The sequence below is a fragment of the Lytechinus pictus genome, unplaced genomic scaffold, assembly GCF_037042905.1.
Source record: "Lytechinus pictus isolate F3 Inbred unplaced genomic scaffold, Lp3.0 scaffold_25, whole genome shotgun sequence".
In the NCBI taxonomy this organism is placed as follows: domain Eukaryota; kingdom Metazoa; phylum Echinodermata; class Echinoidea; order Temnopleuroida; family Toxopneustidae; genus Lytechinus; species Lytechinus pictus.
In genome coordinates this window covers 1454664-1469375 of record NW_026974145.1, presented here as the reverse complement: position 1 = coordinate 1469375, position 14712 = coordinate 1454664, and the positions used below count along the sequence as shown (strand labels likewise).

At 36.9% G+C, this 14712-nt stretch overlaps 1 protein-coding gene across 1 annotated transcript; it reads right to left on the bottom strand.

The window, feature by feature from the left end:
• Positions 1–11898: 11898 nt before the first annotated feature.
• On the bottom strand, positions 11899–14037 carry LOC129270700 (uncharacterized). The gene is made up of 3 exons (XM_064115259.1): positions 13947–14037; positions 12978–13201; positions 11899–12161 (listed from the first exon to the last, which is right to left on the bottom strand). Exons 2-3 carry the CDS (start codon positions 13183–13185, stop codon positions 11899–11901), a joined length of 471 nt encoding a protein of 156 aa, XP_063971329.1. The 5' UTR covers positions 13186–13201; positions 13947–14037.
• Positions 14038–14712: the final 675 nt, after the last annotated feature.

Genomic DNA, 14712 nt, shown 5'->3' with positions numbered 1-14712 from the left:
ATGTATATTTGGTAATTATGTTTGGGACAGTTCTGGTATCCTAATATCTACACAGAATTTACATACACTTTTATATTACAATTGATAGGGACCTATATTGTCATTGCATTCACTGTTGGGCTATATGCAGGTAGGATTTGTATACATGCATAAATAGTGAAAATAACATGTATGGGTAACACATTAAAATGGGTCATTGCATAGAAAATAGGCATTTTCAATGTATTTCTTTGTGCTAGTGTGAGTGTACAGATATAAAAGAATAGAAAAGTAGCTATTCAAAAAAATAAAATACATAAGTCACATAATATAGGTTCCACGAGCCTAATTACATCAGGAGGGCTAAAGATATTCGTTCGACCCAACCCATTCGAATTTTTGTCAATTTGATATTGCTGATTGACAAAAATGTATGAATGTGATTCAAAATCTAACACTGATTCTAGAAATGGTAACTACTGAACTTACTTCGCCCAAATTGGGAAGATAAATAAGTAATTTGGAACTATTTTTTGACTGGCGGAATAATTAGGGCTATTTTACTGTTTCAGTTGATGAATTCGATCGATTCATAGTTATCTTCATGAATGGCGATTTATTTTTAAAATGAGCTGGCTACGGTAGCCTTTCCTGGTCAGATTTGGAATGTCAGATATATATCCTATCCATTGGTAGTAAACATTCCACCCTCTAATTTCACATTTATTTTTTATGAATTTTTCAAAAGTGCCATTTTAACACACAAGTCTATGGGGAATGTTTTACGCGCGTGACACCTGTAAGTAATATGGGAAATCACTAGTAGTGGATGGAATACCTGGCCAAACTCTACAGTAGCAAACAATTTCTCACTGATATCAATATGTTTAGTCATCAAGTGGTGCAAAAAAATGGATTTAATGGCTAGCAGGGCTACATCAGGTAAAGTTAGTAGGTCTGTGTAGCCTAGGAATGTATGTATATTGATCAATGTATAGAGTCAAGGCCTCTTTATGCTCTGATTTATCATTGTTTTGTGTTAGTGTACATCACCTACTTAGCATTAGAAAGACCTTTAGAAATTCATCATGTTAAAATTGTTCTTAGGAAGGGGGTAGGTAGAGAGGAGATAGAACTTTGAGAACTTTACTAAAGAGAACTAGAGTGGTGCCTTCAAGAAAGTATTTAGAAAGGGGCACAGAGTAAGGTAAGGTATCTAATAGTGCTCAACTAAGGAGGGAGGGGGGGTGGCTGTGTGCTGCAATCTTAGTATAGCCCCCCCCCCCTCTTTATTAAGCCATGCCATCTATAAAATTATTTTTCTTTCTCTCTCTCTCTCTCTCTCTATGTATCTCTTCCTTCTTACATCTGAGAGGCAACAGCCCTAGGAAGATTTTGAATAGGTCAAATGCAAATATACTAAAGTAGTATCTCATTCTTTTATTGTTTCCTTATCCAATCTCATGTATATTTGGTAATTATGTTTGGGACAGTTCTGGTATCCTAATATCTACACAGAATTTACATACACTTTTATATTACAATTGATAGGGACCTATATTGTCATTGCATTCACTGTTGGGCTATATGCAGGTAGGATTTGTATACATGCATAAATAGTGAAAATAACATGTATGGGTAACACATTAAAATGGGTCATTGCATAGAAAATAGGCATTTTCAATGTATTTCTTTGTGCTAGTGTGAGTGTACAGATATAAAAGAATAGAAAAGTAGCTATTCAAAAAAATAAAATACATAAGTCACATAATATAGGTTCCACGAGCCTAATTACATCAGGAGGGCTAAAGATATTCGTTCGACCCAACCCATTCGAATTTTTGTCAATTTGATATTGCTGATTGACAAAAATGTATGAATGTGATTCAAAATCTAACACTGATTCTAGAAATGGTAACTACTGAACTTACTTCGCCCAAATTGGGAAGATAAATAAGTAATTTGGAACTATTTTTTGACTGGCGGAATAATTAGGGCTATTTTACTGTTTCAGTTGATGAATTCGATCGATTCATAGTTATCTTCATGAATGGCGATTTATTTTTAAAATGAGCTGGCTACGGTACCCTTTCCTGGTCAGATTTGGAATGTCAGATATATATCCTATCCATTGGTAGTAAACATTCCACCCTCTAATTTCACATTTATTTTTTATGAATTTTTCAAAAGTGCCATTTTAACACACAAGTCTATGGGGAATGTTTTACGCGCGTGACACCTGTAAGTAATATGGGAAATCACTAGTAGTGGATGGAATACCTGGCCAAACTCTACAGTAGCAAACAATTTCTCACTGATATCAATATGTTTAGTCATCAAGTGGTGCAAAAAAATGGATTTAATGGCTAGCAGGGCTACATCAGGTAAAGTTAGTAGGTCTGTGTAGCCTAGGAATGTATGTATATTGATCAATGTATAGAGTCAAGGCCTCTTTATGCTCTGATTTATCATTGTTTTGTGTTAGTGTACATCACCTACTTAGCATTAGAAAGACCTTTAGAAATTCATCATGTTAAAATTGTTCTTAGGAAGGGGGTAGGTAGAGAGGAGATAGAACTTTGAGAACTTTACTAAAGAGAACTAGAGTGGTGCCTTCAAGAAAGTATTTAGAAAGGGGCACAGAGTAAGGTAAGGTATCTAATAGTGCTCAACTAAGGAGGGAGGGGGGGTGGCTGTGTGCTGCAATCTTAGTATAGCCCCCCCCCCCTCTTTATTAAGCCATGCCATCTATAAAATTATTTTTCTTTCTCTCTCTCTCTCTCTCTCTATGTATCTCTTCCTTCTTACATCTGAGAGGCAACAGCCCTAGGAAGATTTTGAATAGGTCAAATGCAAATATACTAAAGTAGTATCTCATTCTTTTATTGTTTCCTTATCCAATCTCATGTATATTTGGTAATTATGTTTGGGACAGTTCTGGTATCCTAATATCTACACAGAATTTACATACACTTTTATATTACAATTGATAGGGACCTATATTGTCATTGCATTCACTGTTGGGCTATATGCAGGTAGGATTTGTATACATGCATAAATAGTGAAAATAACATGTATGGGTAACACATTAAAATGGGTCATTGCATAGAAAATAGGCATTTTCAATGTATTTCTTTGTGCTAGTGTGAGTGTACAGATATAAAAGAATAGAAAAGTAGCTATTCAAAAAAATAAAATACATAAGTCACATAATATAGGTTCCACGAGCCTAATTACATCAGGAGGGCTAAAGATATTCGTTCGACCCAACCCATTCGAATTTTTGTCAATTTGATATTGCTGATTGACAAAAATGTATGAATGTGATTCAAAATCTAACACTGATTCTAGAAATGGTAACTACTGAACTTACTTCGCCCAAATTGGGAAGATAAATAAGTAATTTGGAACTATTTTTTGACTGGCGGAATAATTAGGGCTATTTTACTGTTTCAGTTGATGAATTCGATCGATTCATAGTTATCTTCATGAATGGCGATTTATTTTTAAAATGAGCTGGCTACGGTACCCTTTCCTGGTCAGATTTGGAATGTCAGATATATATCCTATCCATTGGTAGTAAACATTCCACCCTCTAATTTCACATTTATTTTTTATGAATTTTTCAAAAGTGCCATTTTAACACACAAGTCTATGGGGAATGTTTTACGCGCGTGACACCTGTAAGTAATATGGGAAATCACTAGTAGTGGATGGAATACCTGGCCAAACTCTACAGTAGCAAACAATTTCTCACTGATATCAATATGTTTAGTCATCAAGTGGTGCAAAAAAATGGATTTAATGGCTAGCAGGGCTACATCAGGTAAAGTTAGTAGGTCTGTGTAGCCTAGGAATGTATGTATATTGATCAATGTATAGAGTCAAGGCCTCTTTATGCTCTGATTTATCATTGTTTTGTGTTAGTGTACATCACCTACTTAGCATTAGAAAGACCTTTAGAAATTCATCATGTTAAAATTGTTCTTAGGAAGGGGGTAGGTAGAGAGGAGATAGAACTTTGAGAACTTTACTAAAGAGAACTAGAGTGGTGCCTTCAAGAAAGTATTTAGAAAGGGGCACAGAGTAAGGTAAGGTATCTAATAGTGCTCAACTAAGGAGGGAGGGGGGGTGGCTGTGTGCTGCAATCTTAGTATAGCCCCCCCCCCCTCTTTATTAAGCCATGCCATCTATAAAATTATTTTTCTTTCTCTCTCTCTCTCTCTCTCTATGTATCTCTTCCTTCTTACATCTGAGAGGCAACAGCCCTAGGAAGATTTTGAATAGGTCAAATGCAAATATACTAAAGTAGTATCTCATTCTTTTATTGTTTCCTTATCCAATCTCATGTATATTTGGTAATTATGTTTGGGACAGTTCTGGTATCCTAATATCTACACAGAATTTACATACACTTTTATATTACAATTGATAGGGACCTATATTGTCATTGCATTCACTGTTGGGCTATATGCAGGTAGGATTTGTATACATGCATAAATAGTGAAAATAACATGTATGGGTAACACATTAAAATGGGTCATTGCATAGAAAATAGGCATTTTCAATGTATTTCTTTGTGCTAGTGTGAGTGTACAGATATAAAAGAATAGAAAAGTAGCTATTCAAAAAAATAAAATACATAAGTCACATAATATAGGTTCCACGAGCCTAATTACATCAGGAGGGCTAAAGATATTCGTTCGACCCAACCCATTCGAATTTTTGTCAATTTGATATTGCTGATTGACAAAAATGTATGAATGTGATTCAAAATCTAACACTGATTCTAGAAATGGTAACTACTGAACTTACTTCGCCCAAATTGGGAAGATAAATAAGTAATTTGGAACTATTTTTTGACTGGCGGAATAATTAGGGCTATTTTACTGTTTCAGTTGATGAATTCGATCGATTCATAGTTATCTTCATGAATGGCGATTTATTTTTAAAATGAGCTGGCTACGGTACCCTTTCCTGGTCAGATTTGGAATGTCAGATATATATCCTATCCATTGGTAGTAAACATTCCACCCTCTAATTTCACATTTATTTTTTATGAATTTTTCAAAAGTGCCATTTTAACACACAAGTCTATGGGGAATGTTTTACGCGCGTGACACCTGTAAGTAATATGGGAAATCACTAGTAGTGGATGGAATACCTGGCCAAACTCTACAGTAGCAAACAATTTCTCACTGATATCAATATGTTTAGTCATCAAGTGGTGCAAAAAAATGGATTTAATGGCTAGCAGGGCTACATCAGGTAAAGTTAGTAGGTCTGTGTAGCCTAGGAATGTATGTATATTGATCAATGTATAGAGTCAAGGCCTCTTTATGCTCTGATTTATCATTGTTTTGTGTTAGTGTACATCACCTACTTAGCATTAGAAAGACCTTTAGAAATTCATCATGTTAAAATTGTTCTTAGGAAGGGGGTAGGTAGAGAGGAGATAGAACTTTGAGAACTTTACTAAAGAGAACTAGAGTGGTGCCTTCAAGAAAGTATTTAGAAAGGGGCACAGAGTAAGGTAAGGTATCTAATAGTGCTCAACTAAGGAGGGAGGGGGGGTGGCTGTGTGCTGCAATCTTAGTATAGCCCCCCCCCCCTCTTTATTAAGCCATGCCATCTATAAAATTATTTTTCTTTCTCTCTCTCTCTCTCTCTCTATGTATCTCTTCCTTCTTACATCTGAGAGGCAACAGCCCTAGGAAGATTTTGAATAGGTCAAATGCAAATATACTAAAGTAGTATCTCATTCTTTTATTGTTTCCTTATCCAATCTCATGTATATTTGGTAATTATGTTTGGGACAGTTCTGGTATCCTAATATCTACACAGAATTTACATACACTTTTATATTACAATTGATAGGGACCTATATTGTCATTGCATTCACTGTTGGGCTATATGCAGGTAGGATTTGTATACATGCATAAATAGTGAAAATAACATGTATGGGTAACACATTAAAATGGGTCATTGCATAGAAAATAGGCATTTTCAATGTATTTCTTTGTGCTAGTGTGAGTGTACAGATATAAAAGAATAGAAAAGTAGCTATTCAAAAAAATAAAATACATAAGTCACATAATATAGGTTCCACGAGCCTAATTACATCAGGAGGGCTAAAGATATTCGTTCGACCCAACCCATTCGAATTTTTGTCAATTTGATATTGCTGATTGACAAAAATGTATGAATGTGATTCAAAATCTAACACTGATTCTAGAAATGGTAACTACTGAACTTACTTCGCCCAAATTGGGAAGATAAATAAGTAATTTGGAACTATTTTTTGACTGGCGGAATAATTAGGGCTATTTTACTGTTTCAGTTGATGAATTCGATCGATTCATAGTTATCTTCATGAATGGCGATTTATTTTTAAAATGAGCTGGCTACGGTACCCTTTCCTGGTCAGATTTGGAATGTCAGATATATATCCTATCCATTGGTAGTAAACATTCCACCCTCTAATTTCACATTTATTTTTTATGAATTTTTCAAAAGTGCCATTTTAACACACAAGTCTATGGGGAATGTTTTACGCGCGTGACACCTGCTCTTCGTTGCCGCACGGCTTTGTGTACGTTGGGAATAGGGACACGTATTCCACGTATCTCTAGTTCAGTGGCCGTGGCAGAGTCATCGCATACATGTATGGTAAGCCACTTGTGGTGGCACAATTAAACAGTAAATCATACTGGCGTGACATAAAGGAACTTCTTGTAATTAGGATTTCAAACATTCACATTTTGTTTTATTTTTGTATATATATAAATTATTCTGTACCCGTTTAGGACCAGTGGCGTAACAGGCGGGGGGGCAGGGGGGGCAAGCTGCCCCCCCTGGCGGATTTCACCGGGAAAATAAAAGAAAAACGGGGGAAAAAAAGGAGGGAGAAAGAAAGGGAAAGGGGAAAAGGAAAGGGAAGGGAAAAGTGAAAAGGAAACGAAGAAAAAACATTTTGTTGAAATGGAAAAGGAAGGAAAGCGGGAAAATGTACGAAAGAAGAACATTTGAGAAAGAACAAATCATTCCGAAACAGGCCTATGTAATGCAATAGCACGGTGGGAAATAAATTAAAGGATGACAAAATGGCAAAAAATATCGGGAAACGAAGGTAGAATGTAATTAGTCAAAAGCTAGATTGTAAAACAAAGATAAGGGACCAGAAAAAAAAATAACACGACCGGGCTGCCGATGATTGAAATTGAAGAGCGGGAAGAAAGATGGACTGCATGCATACAACATTGTGCTATAGGCTTGCTAAATTTTATGCAAATAAGCTACCGGGGCTTTGCCCTAGACCCCACGCAGTATAGGCTCTTCATTTATAACCTTCAAAATGGCTCTAAAACGCCCCCCGTTCAATCAATTTCAATCACAGGCATACAGGCGCGGGGAGGGGGGGGGGGGCGGCGGTGGTCTTGGTCCACACCCAATAGGAAATAAAAGAAATTATAGGAGACAACGTATAATGAAATGAATGGAAATAATGAAATGTGTTATTTGCTGAATATAATGGAAAAATCTATCACATAATTAGAATTTGATTTAAATAGGCATTTTTTTTTCCAGCTCGCTTTGCACGCTGGCGACTTTTTACAAATTTTTCCCACATTGCTATGTTTTGCCCCCTCAAAATATTTGGTTCATTACGCAACTGGGTTGAATAAATGTGTTGTGTAAAAGCTATATTCTGTATATGCCCGCGATTTGATTAAAATAGCGGCAATCTGCGAGGTTAAAATGGCTTTGATATAAAAAAGTTCCAGACCCCAACCGCACAGCACTGCGTATGGAAGAGTTGGGCCATGGCCCCAAAAAAGTTCTACAAACAAAAACACAAAAAAAGGAGGAAAGAAAAGCAAAGAAAAGTGTAGGATATGATTTTATTGACTGAATATAATGTCAAAAAATAGCTCAAAGTTAGATTCTCATGAAAAGGTGATTTTTTTCTCGCTCGCTGCGCTCGCTCGGGACTTATATAAAGCTGCTTTTTAGCACATGTGCTATACTGCGCCCCTCGTTTTTTTTTTACTCTTCACGCTACTGCCGCGAAGAATCCTGTTCACAGTGGCGTACAGACCACAAAAATTGAATCTAAAGAGAGAAGTGTGAAATATATTATTCTCTGGATATCATGTCAAAATCTATCACAAAATTGAATTTTTATATTATAAAAGCCAAAAATTTTGCTCGCTCGCTTCGCTCGCTCGCAACTTTTTCAAAAAGATAAATTCTGCCCGATATGCAATATCTGGCCTTCTCAAAAGAGTAGCCTCATTACACCATTACGCCTGTTCATACCATGATATGACCGGGAAATTTTTGGCTCTTGCCCCCCCCCCCCCCTGGCCACCGACCCCTGTTACGCCGCTGTTTAGGACTCAACGCTTTCATCTCAGTAATGGAATTTCTGCAATTCCCCTTAATTCTGCCAGCTGATATTTTGTAAATCACTGTCCACGATTAAGTAAGGCACGTACCTGTATTATGTTGTATAATAATTGTAAACATATATACAAAAGGCGTTCTTTCATTAAAGTTCAAAGGAAACAAAACGTACTCTTGGCCTTGACAAGTATTCCCTTACTTTGACCCCCTAGGCAGCGAAAACAGCCCCAGCATTATCATCCGATCCCTTTTCTAGTATATGCACATTTGAGTTACAATTACATCAGAGAAGCAAACAAACAAACAACAGTAAGTAAGTAAGTTTGCCGGGACGCGCGTATAGCCCCAATTCCCACGGGACATTTATACACGTAGGGTTGGTGCAAAAAGTACATCTACGGAAGCGGGGGGGGGGGGGGCTTTCTTCCAAAACCGTGTAAAAAAACGTACCCCACTTTGAAAACCGTTCCACGGCCCCTGATAAGTATAGGCCCTATTATTTGTCGCAAATTGGGCCGTAAACACGTAGCTTAACTAGCGAAAATAAACCCTTTTTTCATCATTTACCGGTTTTGACACCCTAATTAAATGTACACGTAGCTCGAGGATACCCCCCCCCCTCTCGCTCTCTCTTTCTCCTGCTGTCCCCGACCCATCCCTCTTACACCCCGGTCTTACACTCGATTCTTCATTCCCTTCCTCCTCCTCCCGCCCTTGGCGTCTTTCCACCGCCTCTCTCTGTCTCATGCATATCCCCCTCTCTAATCATTCTTTCTCAGCAGCCTGATCACTCCAGTCTGTAATCGAAAATAGGCCCCGTGATTTTTTTCTCTCGAAACTTTACGTGTATAGCTAGTCGTGGTCCACCTGTAGCCCCCCCCCATCAGTGATTATCAGTAGACCTGAAGTTCAAGGAAATTCAGTTCGCCCCCCCCCCCGGCACAGCTATGACGCCGAATGATAATAATAACGATGATGATGATGATGATAAAAATAATAATAACAATAATAATAATAATGATATATAGCAGATTTTTTTTAAAAGAAATCCACCCAAACAGTGACATCGATAAAAAAAACCTATCTAGATTCGTAATAAAGAACGTAATTCCCCACCCACTCGCTCGATTCGCAACCACGATGGCGGCCTATGATGATTTTGATAATTTCAAAATGACATTCTTCCATTCCCGATAACATGTTGAGGGTAGCAAAACAGGGACAGAAAAAATTTGAGGGATAACCATGTAAAGCAAGAACAAAAACAAACAAACAAAAAATAAACGGCAAAAAGCACCTTTTCGGGTATTATCTAGATCAAGTATGACCCATATCTGCATATTGGTAAACTAGGATTTGTTAATTTCCACTTCGAGTCAGGGGCGACGATCCGGGTGGGGGCTTAGTGCCCCCACACTTTTTGAAGCACAGAAAAAGTGCAATTTTTACGCAATAATAATGCCCCCTCACGAACGTGTACTGTGCCCCATTCACCTGAGGAAAACCCGTTTTTTAAGTGCCATTTCTCGTATGATCAGTGTCAATTTTTACCAAAAATGCTTAGATCGAATGTCCAGTTTTCAGATCGGATCATCACAAATTTTTGGCTCGCGTTTTGCGCTCGCATCAATTATTGTTTAGTAAGGTATCCATTCTATTCTTGGTTTTAAAAAGTGCTTAGAATGTCTATTTTTCAGGTTGGAATATCACAAATTTTCAGCTGGCGCTTCGCGCTCGCATTATTCAATTGGTGAGATATTAGTCCTATTCACCAGTTACTAAATGCAGTCTTTACCGGCTTCCTTTTCTGGTCACTTATTAAAATTTTCAGCTCGCGCTTCGCGCTCGCATAAATGCTTTAGTTAGATACACATCATCCATGATATAAGAAAAACTGCTCGAAATGTTTAATTTTCAGGTTTTATTACACATACATGAAATGTCCAGAAGTTTGAACTCGCGATTCAATATCTCATTTGGATGCCCTTTGTAAATAATTTGCGCCATAATTGACCAAAAAAAACGAGTTTCACAACTTCAGATTTGAAAAAAAAATCAAAACCGCTCGCTCGCTACGGTCGCTCGCGGAAAAAAAAAAGCCTAAATATATATTTTATCAATGCCAAATAACTTCAAAAGGCTTTGCTCAACTTGATTATTACAAAACACAGGCTACATCAGTACTTCACGCAGATGATACTCTCATGGTGAAAATATCCGTTTGCATCAAAATGCCCATTTTGACATACAAGTGCCCTTTGGGGGTTTGCCCCCCCCCCCAAAAAAAAAAAATACATTCCGCCGCCCCTGTATGACTTCCTTACAAACGATAAAACCCATATAATCCACATAAAATCCATGACCACCGCTCCAACCTGATGTTGAATCCCTAACTTTTCGGACTGGAATTGATATATTCGTTTCTGAGAATCTCCAAAACAGTGGAGGGATCACCTAAGAGAGAGATACATTCAATAAACAAATCCGAAGTTCTTTGCAATTGTCTTTCCATGTGGTCATATAGTTTTACAAAATATGTGGCTTTGCTGCCCTAACGAAAAAATACAATTATATATCTTATTTTTCATCACCAGTCATTACAGACAACAATAGACAACAATGAAAATAATTGAAGCATTATTTGCGTTCACAGAAAATGAATTATTTTTTGTATTTTATTATGTGAAATTATGTTTATGCAAATTTTTTTTATCCTCCAAGAACTAAAACATGAATTGACAATTTATTTAATGCATTAGATATTCATTGCTACAACTTATTTCATTATAAGGGAGACGTATATTCACACATGACTGTATAAAAAAATAAGATAATTATGATTTCATGAAATAACATGAGAAAAATAGGAAAGGGGGATGTGACATCATCAGCCAACTTAATGAATACTCATAACGACGTGTACATAACTGTTTTCACAAAATATTGCTAAAATTTAAGGTTTTAATCAATAACTTCGTTATTTGTTATCAAATTTTGATAAAATTTTCAGCATTTCGCTCACACTTTCTAGATATAGTTATTTTCAGCACGGAGTAGCCCTTTAAGTTGGACATGCAAAAACTATGAAAAGGGATAATGATTATGTACCGGCATGTACAGTGGAAAGGGTATATTGACAAAATATGTATTCTGAATTCCGTTACACCCGAAAAACTTGAAATTTAAGCTATAAAGTTCTCGTTTTCTCAGTGTAAAATATAACATCCGAATACTCCGCTTATATGTAACTCACTCATTAATTTTCAGTAATCAAGGATTTTATCCCGCAAAGTATACTACGTGTGGAAACATAATCATAAATACGTTTTTAGGCCAAATTAATAAATCGTTTAAAGTCAAATTAAACAGTGAATTCATGAAACAAGGGTTATTTTTTGTTTAATTGCTAAAAGCGATCTGAATAGGGTTTTTTTTCATAAGAAAGAAAATTCCTAATATTAAGAAGGCTATTCGAGAATTTTAATGAGTAAATTAATAAAACAGAATGAAAGATCATATTGTATTGGATTTGATTTCTTCAGGATCTGGTTTGAATCTGTACATATCATTGTGTAGGCATGTCATGTGAAAGGAACGATGGGCAGACGAAGCTCGCTTCATCTGCAGTCTCTTGGTGCGCCTCTCCGCCTCGAGCTTCCGTCGCCGTGCCACGATGGCAAGGACAACAGCGATGACGACCAGGATGATGATCACGGCAGAGATCACAGATATCGAGATGATGAATTCCAGTCGCTGGAAGATACTAGTCGTCTCCTCTGTCGAATGAAATTATTATTTTGACTCAATTACTATGATTGAACACCCACGTCTTCATAGGCCTTTAATTATCGTCAACGAACATCATCGATCATCATCATTGTCGTCGTCGTCATCATCATCATCATCAACAACATCAACATCATCATCATCATCATCAAGATCATCATCATCATCATCAGCAACTTCATCCTCCTCGTCAATATTGATCGTTATCGTCATCATCATCATCGTCATTATCATCACCTCGTCAGCATCATCCCAATCATTATCATATAGGCATTATCGTCATCATCATCATCAGCAGCATCAGCATCATCATCATGATTGGACCTTCATCATCATATCCATCATCATCATCATCATCATCGATCATCATTACCACCACCATGCACCACCACCATCGTCATCACCATCATCATAATCATCATCATCTATAAGCCTACATCATCTTCACTAAACACCGCCATGAAAACCCACCACCTAATTACACTAACATTGGACCATCGCCATTTTCACCATCACAACCACCGTCAGTATGATATACCAGCATCATGAGCATGAAGCAATCCCCATCCCCAAGATCATTTTTGTGGTGTTTAAAATGCCATTCCACTATAATTATCTTGATAATCATTATGGTATAAAAGAAAAGGTCAAATTGATTAACTTTGCTTTTTACATCCCAGGATGTATCTGTATGTATTAACCAATATAAATCATTAAATACCTATTTGATCCTATGTGTGAAATACATAAACGAACGATGTGGGGAATTATTTTCTGGTAATCCTCAAACATCAAAATACTCTCACCCGAGTCACCTCCATCTGCAGCTGCTAATTTCAAAGGAATCGGTGGCGGGGGAGGAGGTGGGGGTTGCGGTGGTAGAAGAGGAGTCGGAGGGGCTGAGGGTTGTGCCGTTGTCGTTGATGTTATCATTGGCGTTGCTTGTTGTGACAGTGGTGGGTTTTGTAGATTCCAATGGAAATATGGGGGCATCTGATGCATCCATCTCCACATGATTTTCCTGTATGTCCTCCAATTTGTTCAGAGAAAATAAAATGTGTCCAATTAAAGTATTTTATTTTAAGAGAATATGACTTTCACTTTTATAATAGAACACAACTTATCAACCTGACAAGTCTTCTGTATATTTTGAGCTTTTTAGAACATTACTTTGAATTTATTGATAATCAAATCATAATTTGTGGCCATAGTGAACTCGAAATATTTCTGTTTCTGTTTATGGCAACTCCCGTATAGGAACTCGGCAGTACAGCATTTTGCTGGTAAAGGCCAAGCTGGTATATAACCAATTACCTAGGAAACGTCTAGGTTAATCAGTCATAGTGGCTGACCTTATATAAAATAAACCCGAATGAAAATGTACCAGCAAACTGGCTGTTTATTTATTTATTTCTCTTTTTTTACCTGTGTGGCATGCAAGATCATAACGCCATGAAGTAAAAAACACTATAATGATTATTCTGTCCTGAGATAGGTGCAGCCCCATGCAATGAAATAAAATGAAATTTACCAGTCAATATGATGGCCCCGATGGCATGCATATTTTCATGAGAACACATGCAATTAAGGCTTAAAATTTAGTTCACCGGCTAAGGATGCTCACTTTTGGTGAAATTTCGATAAGTCTAAACTATTTAGAAGACAAACTCCCCTTAACTCTTATAAGTATTGTCACTATAAACCTTTTATTCATATTTTTCAACAGAAAATTCACATCAGTCATTAAAAGAATAAAAGGGAACATAAGTACTCACCACTTTGATGCTTCCTAAAGAAATTAGTATGATGGATGGACTCCTTTCGTTATACTGCGTCTAAGGTGTATTGATTAATAATGATCATGATGATACTGTTAAAGATAAAGGAAATGAATATGTCGTATATTTAAACGCATATAGTTATTGAGGACTGGATTATACATAAACCGCTAATAAGCCAGTACAGCTCTATTCAAGCTTTTAATATGCTCTTATAATCCCCAGTGTGGTTAGAGTAGAGAGAAAAATAATTTATTTGTTAATATTATTGTTGATTTAAACCCACGTTCTGTTTATGCTCAGAGGTTGCGTTAGGATTTCATAGGGGGGGGGGGAGACACGCAGCAGCACTTTCTAAGAGTGAACGATTGACAGATTTGTAATTGTGTTTGGGTTTGAGGGGGTTTGATATATTTTCTAGAAATCTTTAAATCTGATTCAATTGACAATGAAACTATCTGTTCTCGAGCATGCTAAGTTTTACTAGCAGGTCTTGGAATTGATTTTTGTTTAATTGTACGTGTTTTTATGTTATGTATAGGTCCCCCACGCTTGATTTGTGCAATATTTTACACATACGGTCAGGGTTTACGCCAAGTTGTAATCCCTAAAAATGGAAGTTGAATCTACAGTTTTAGCCAGTGGTGGATCAGGATGCACTTCCGGCCCGTGCCCCTTTTTGACAGTCATAGCTAGCCTAATTTGTTTAATATTACGTCGTTCTTTCACAAGTGTACCCCCCCCCCCAATTTTGAGAGTGACA

Excerpts from the sequence above, each read along its gene's own strand:
- LOC129270700 (XM_064115259.1), bottom strand. The coding sequence starts at position 13,185 with ATGTGGAGATGGATGCATCAGATGCCCCCATATTTCCATTGGAATCTA. Across the intron at positions 12,162-12,977 it reads TGCAGATGGAGGTGACTCGG|AGGAGACGACTAGTATCTTC; the intron begins GTGAGAGTATTT and ends TTCATTCGACAG.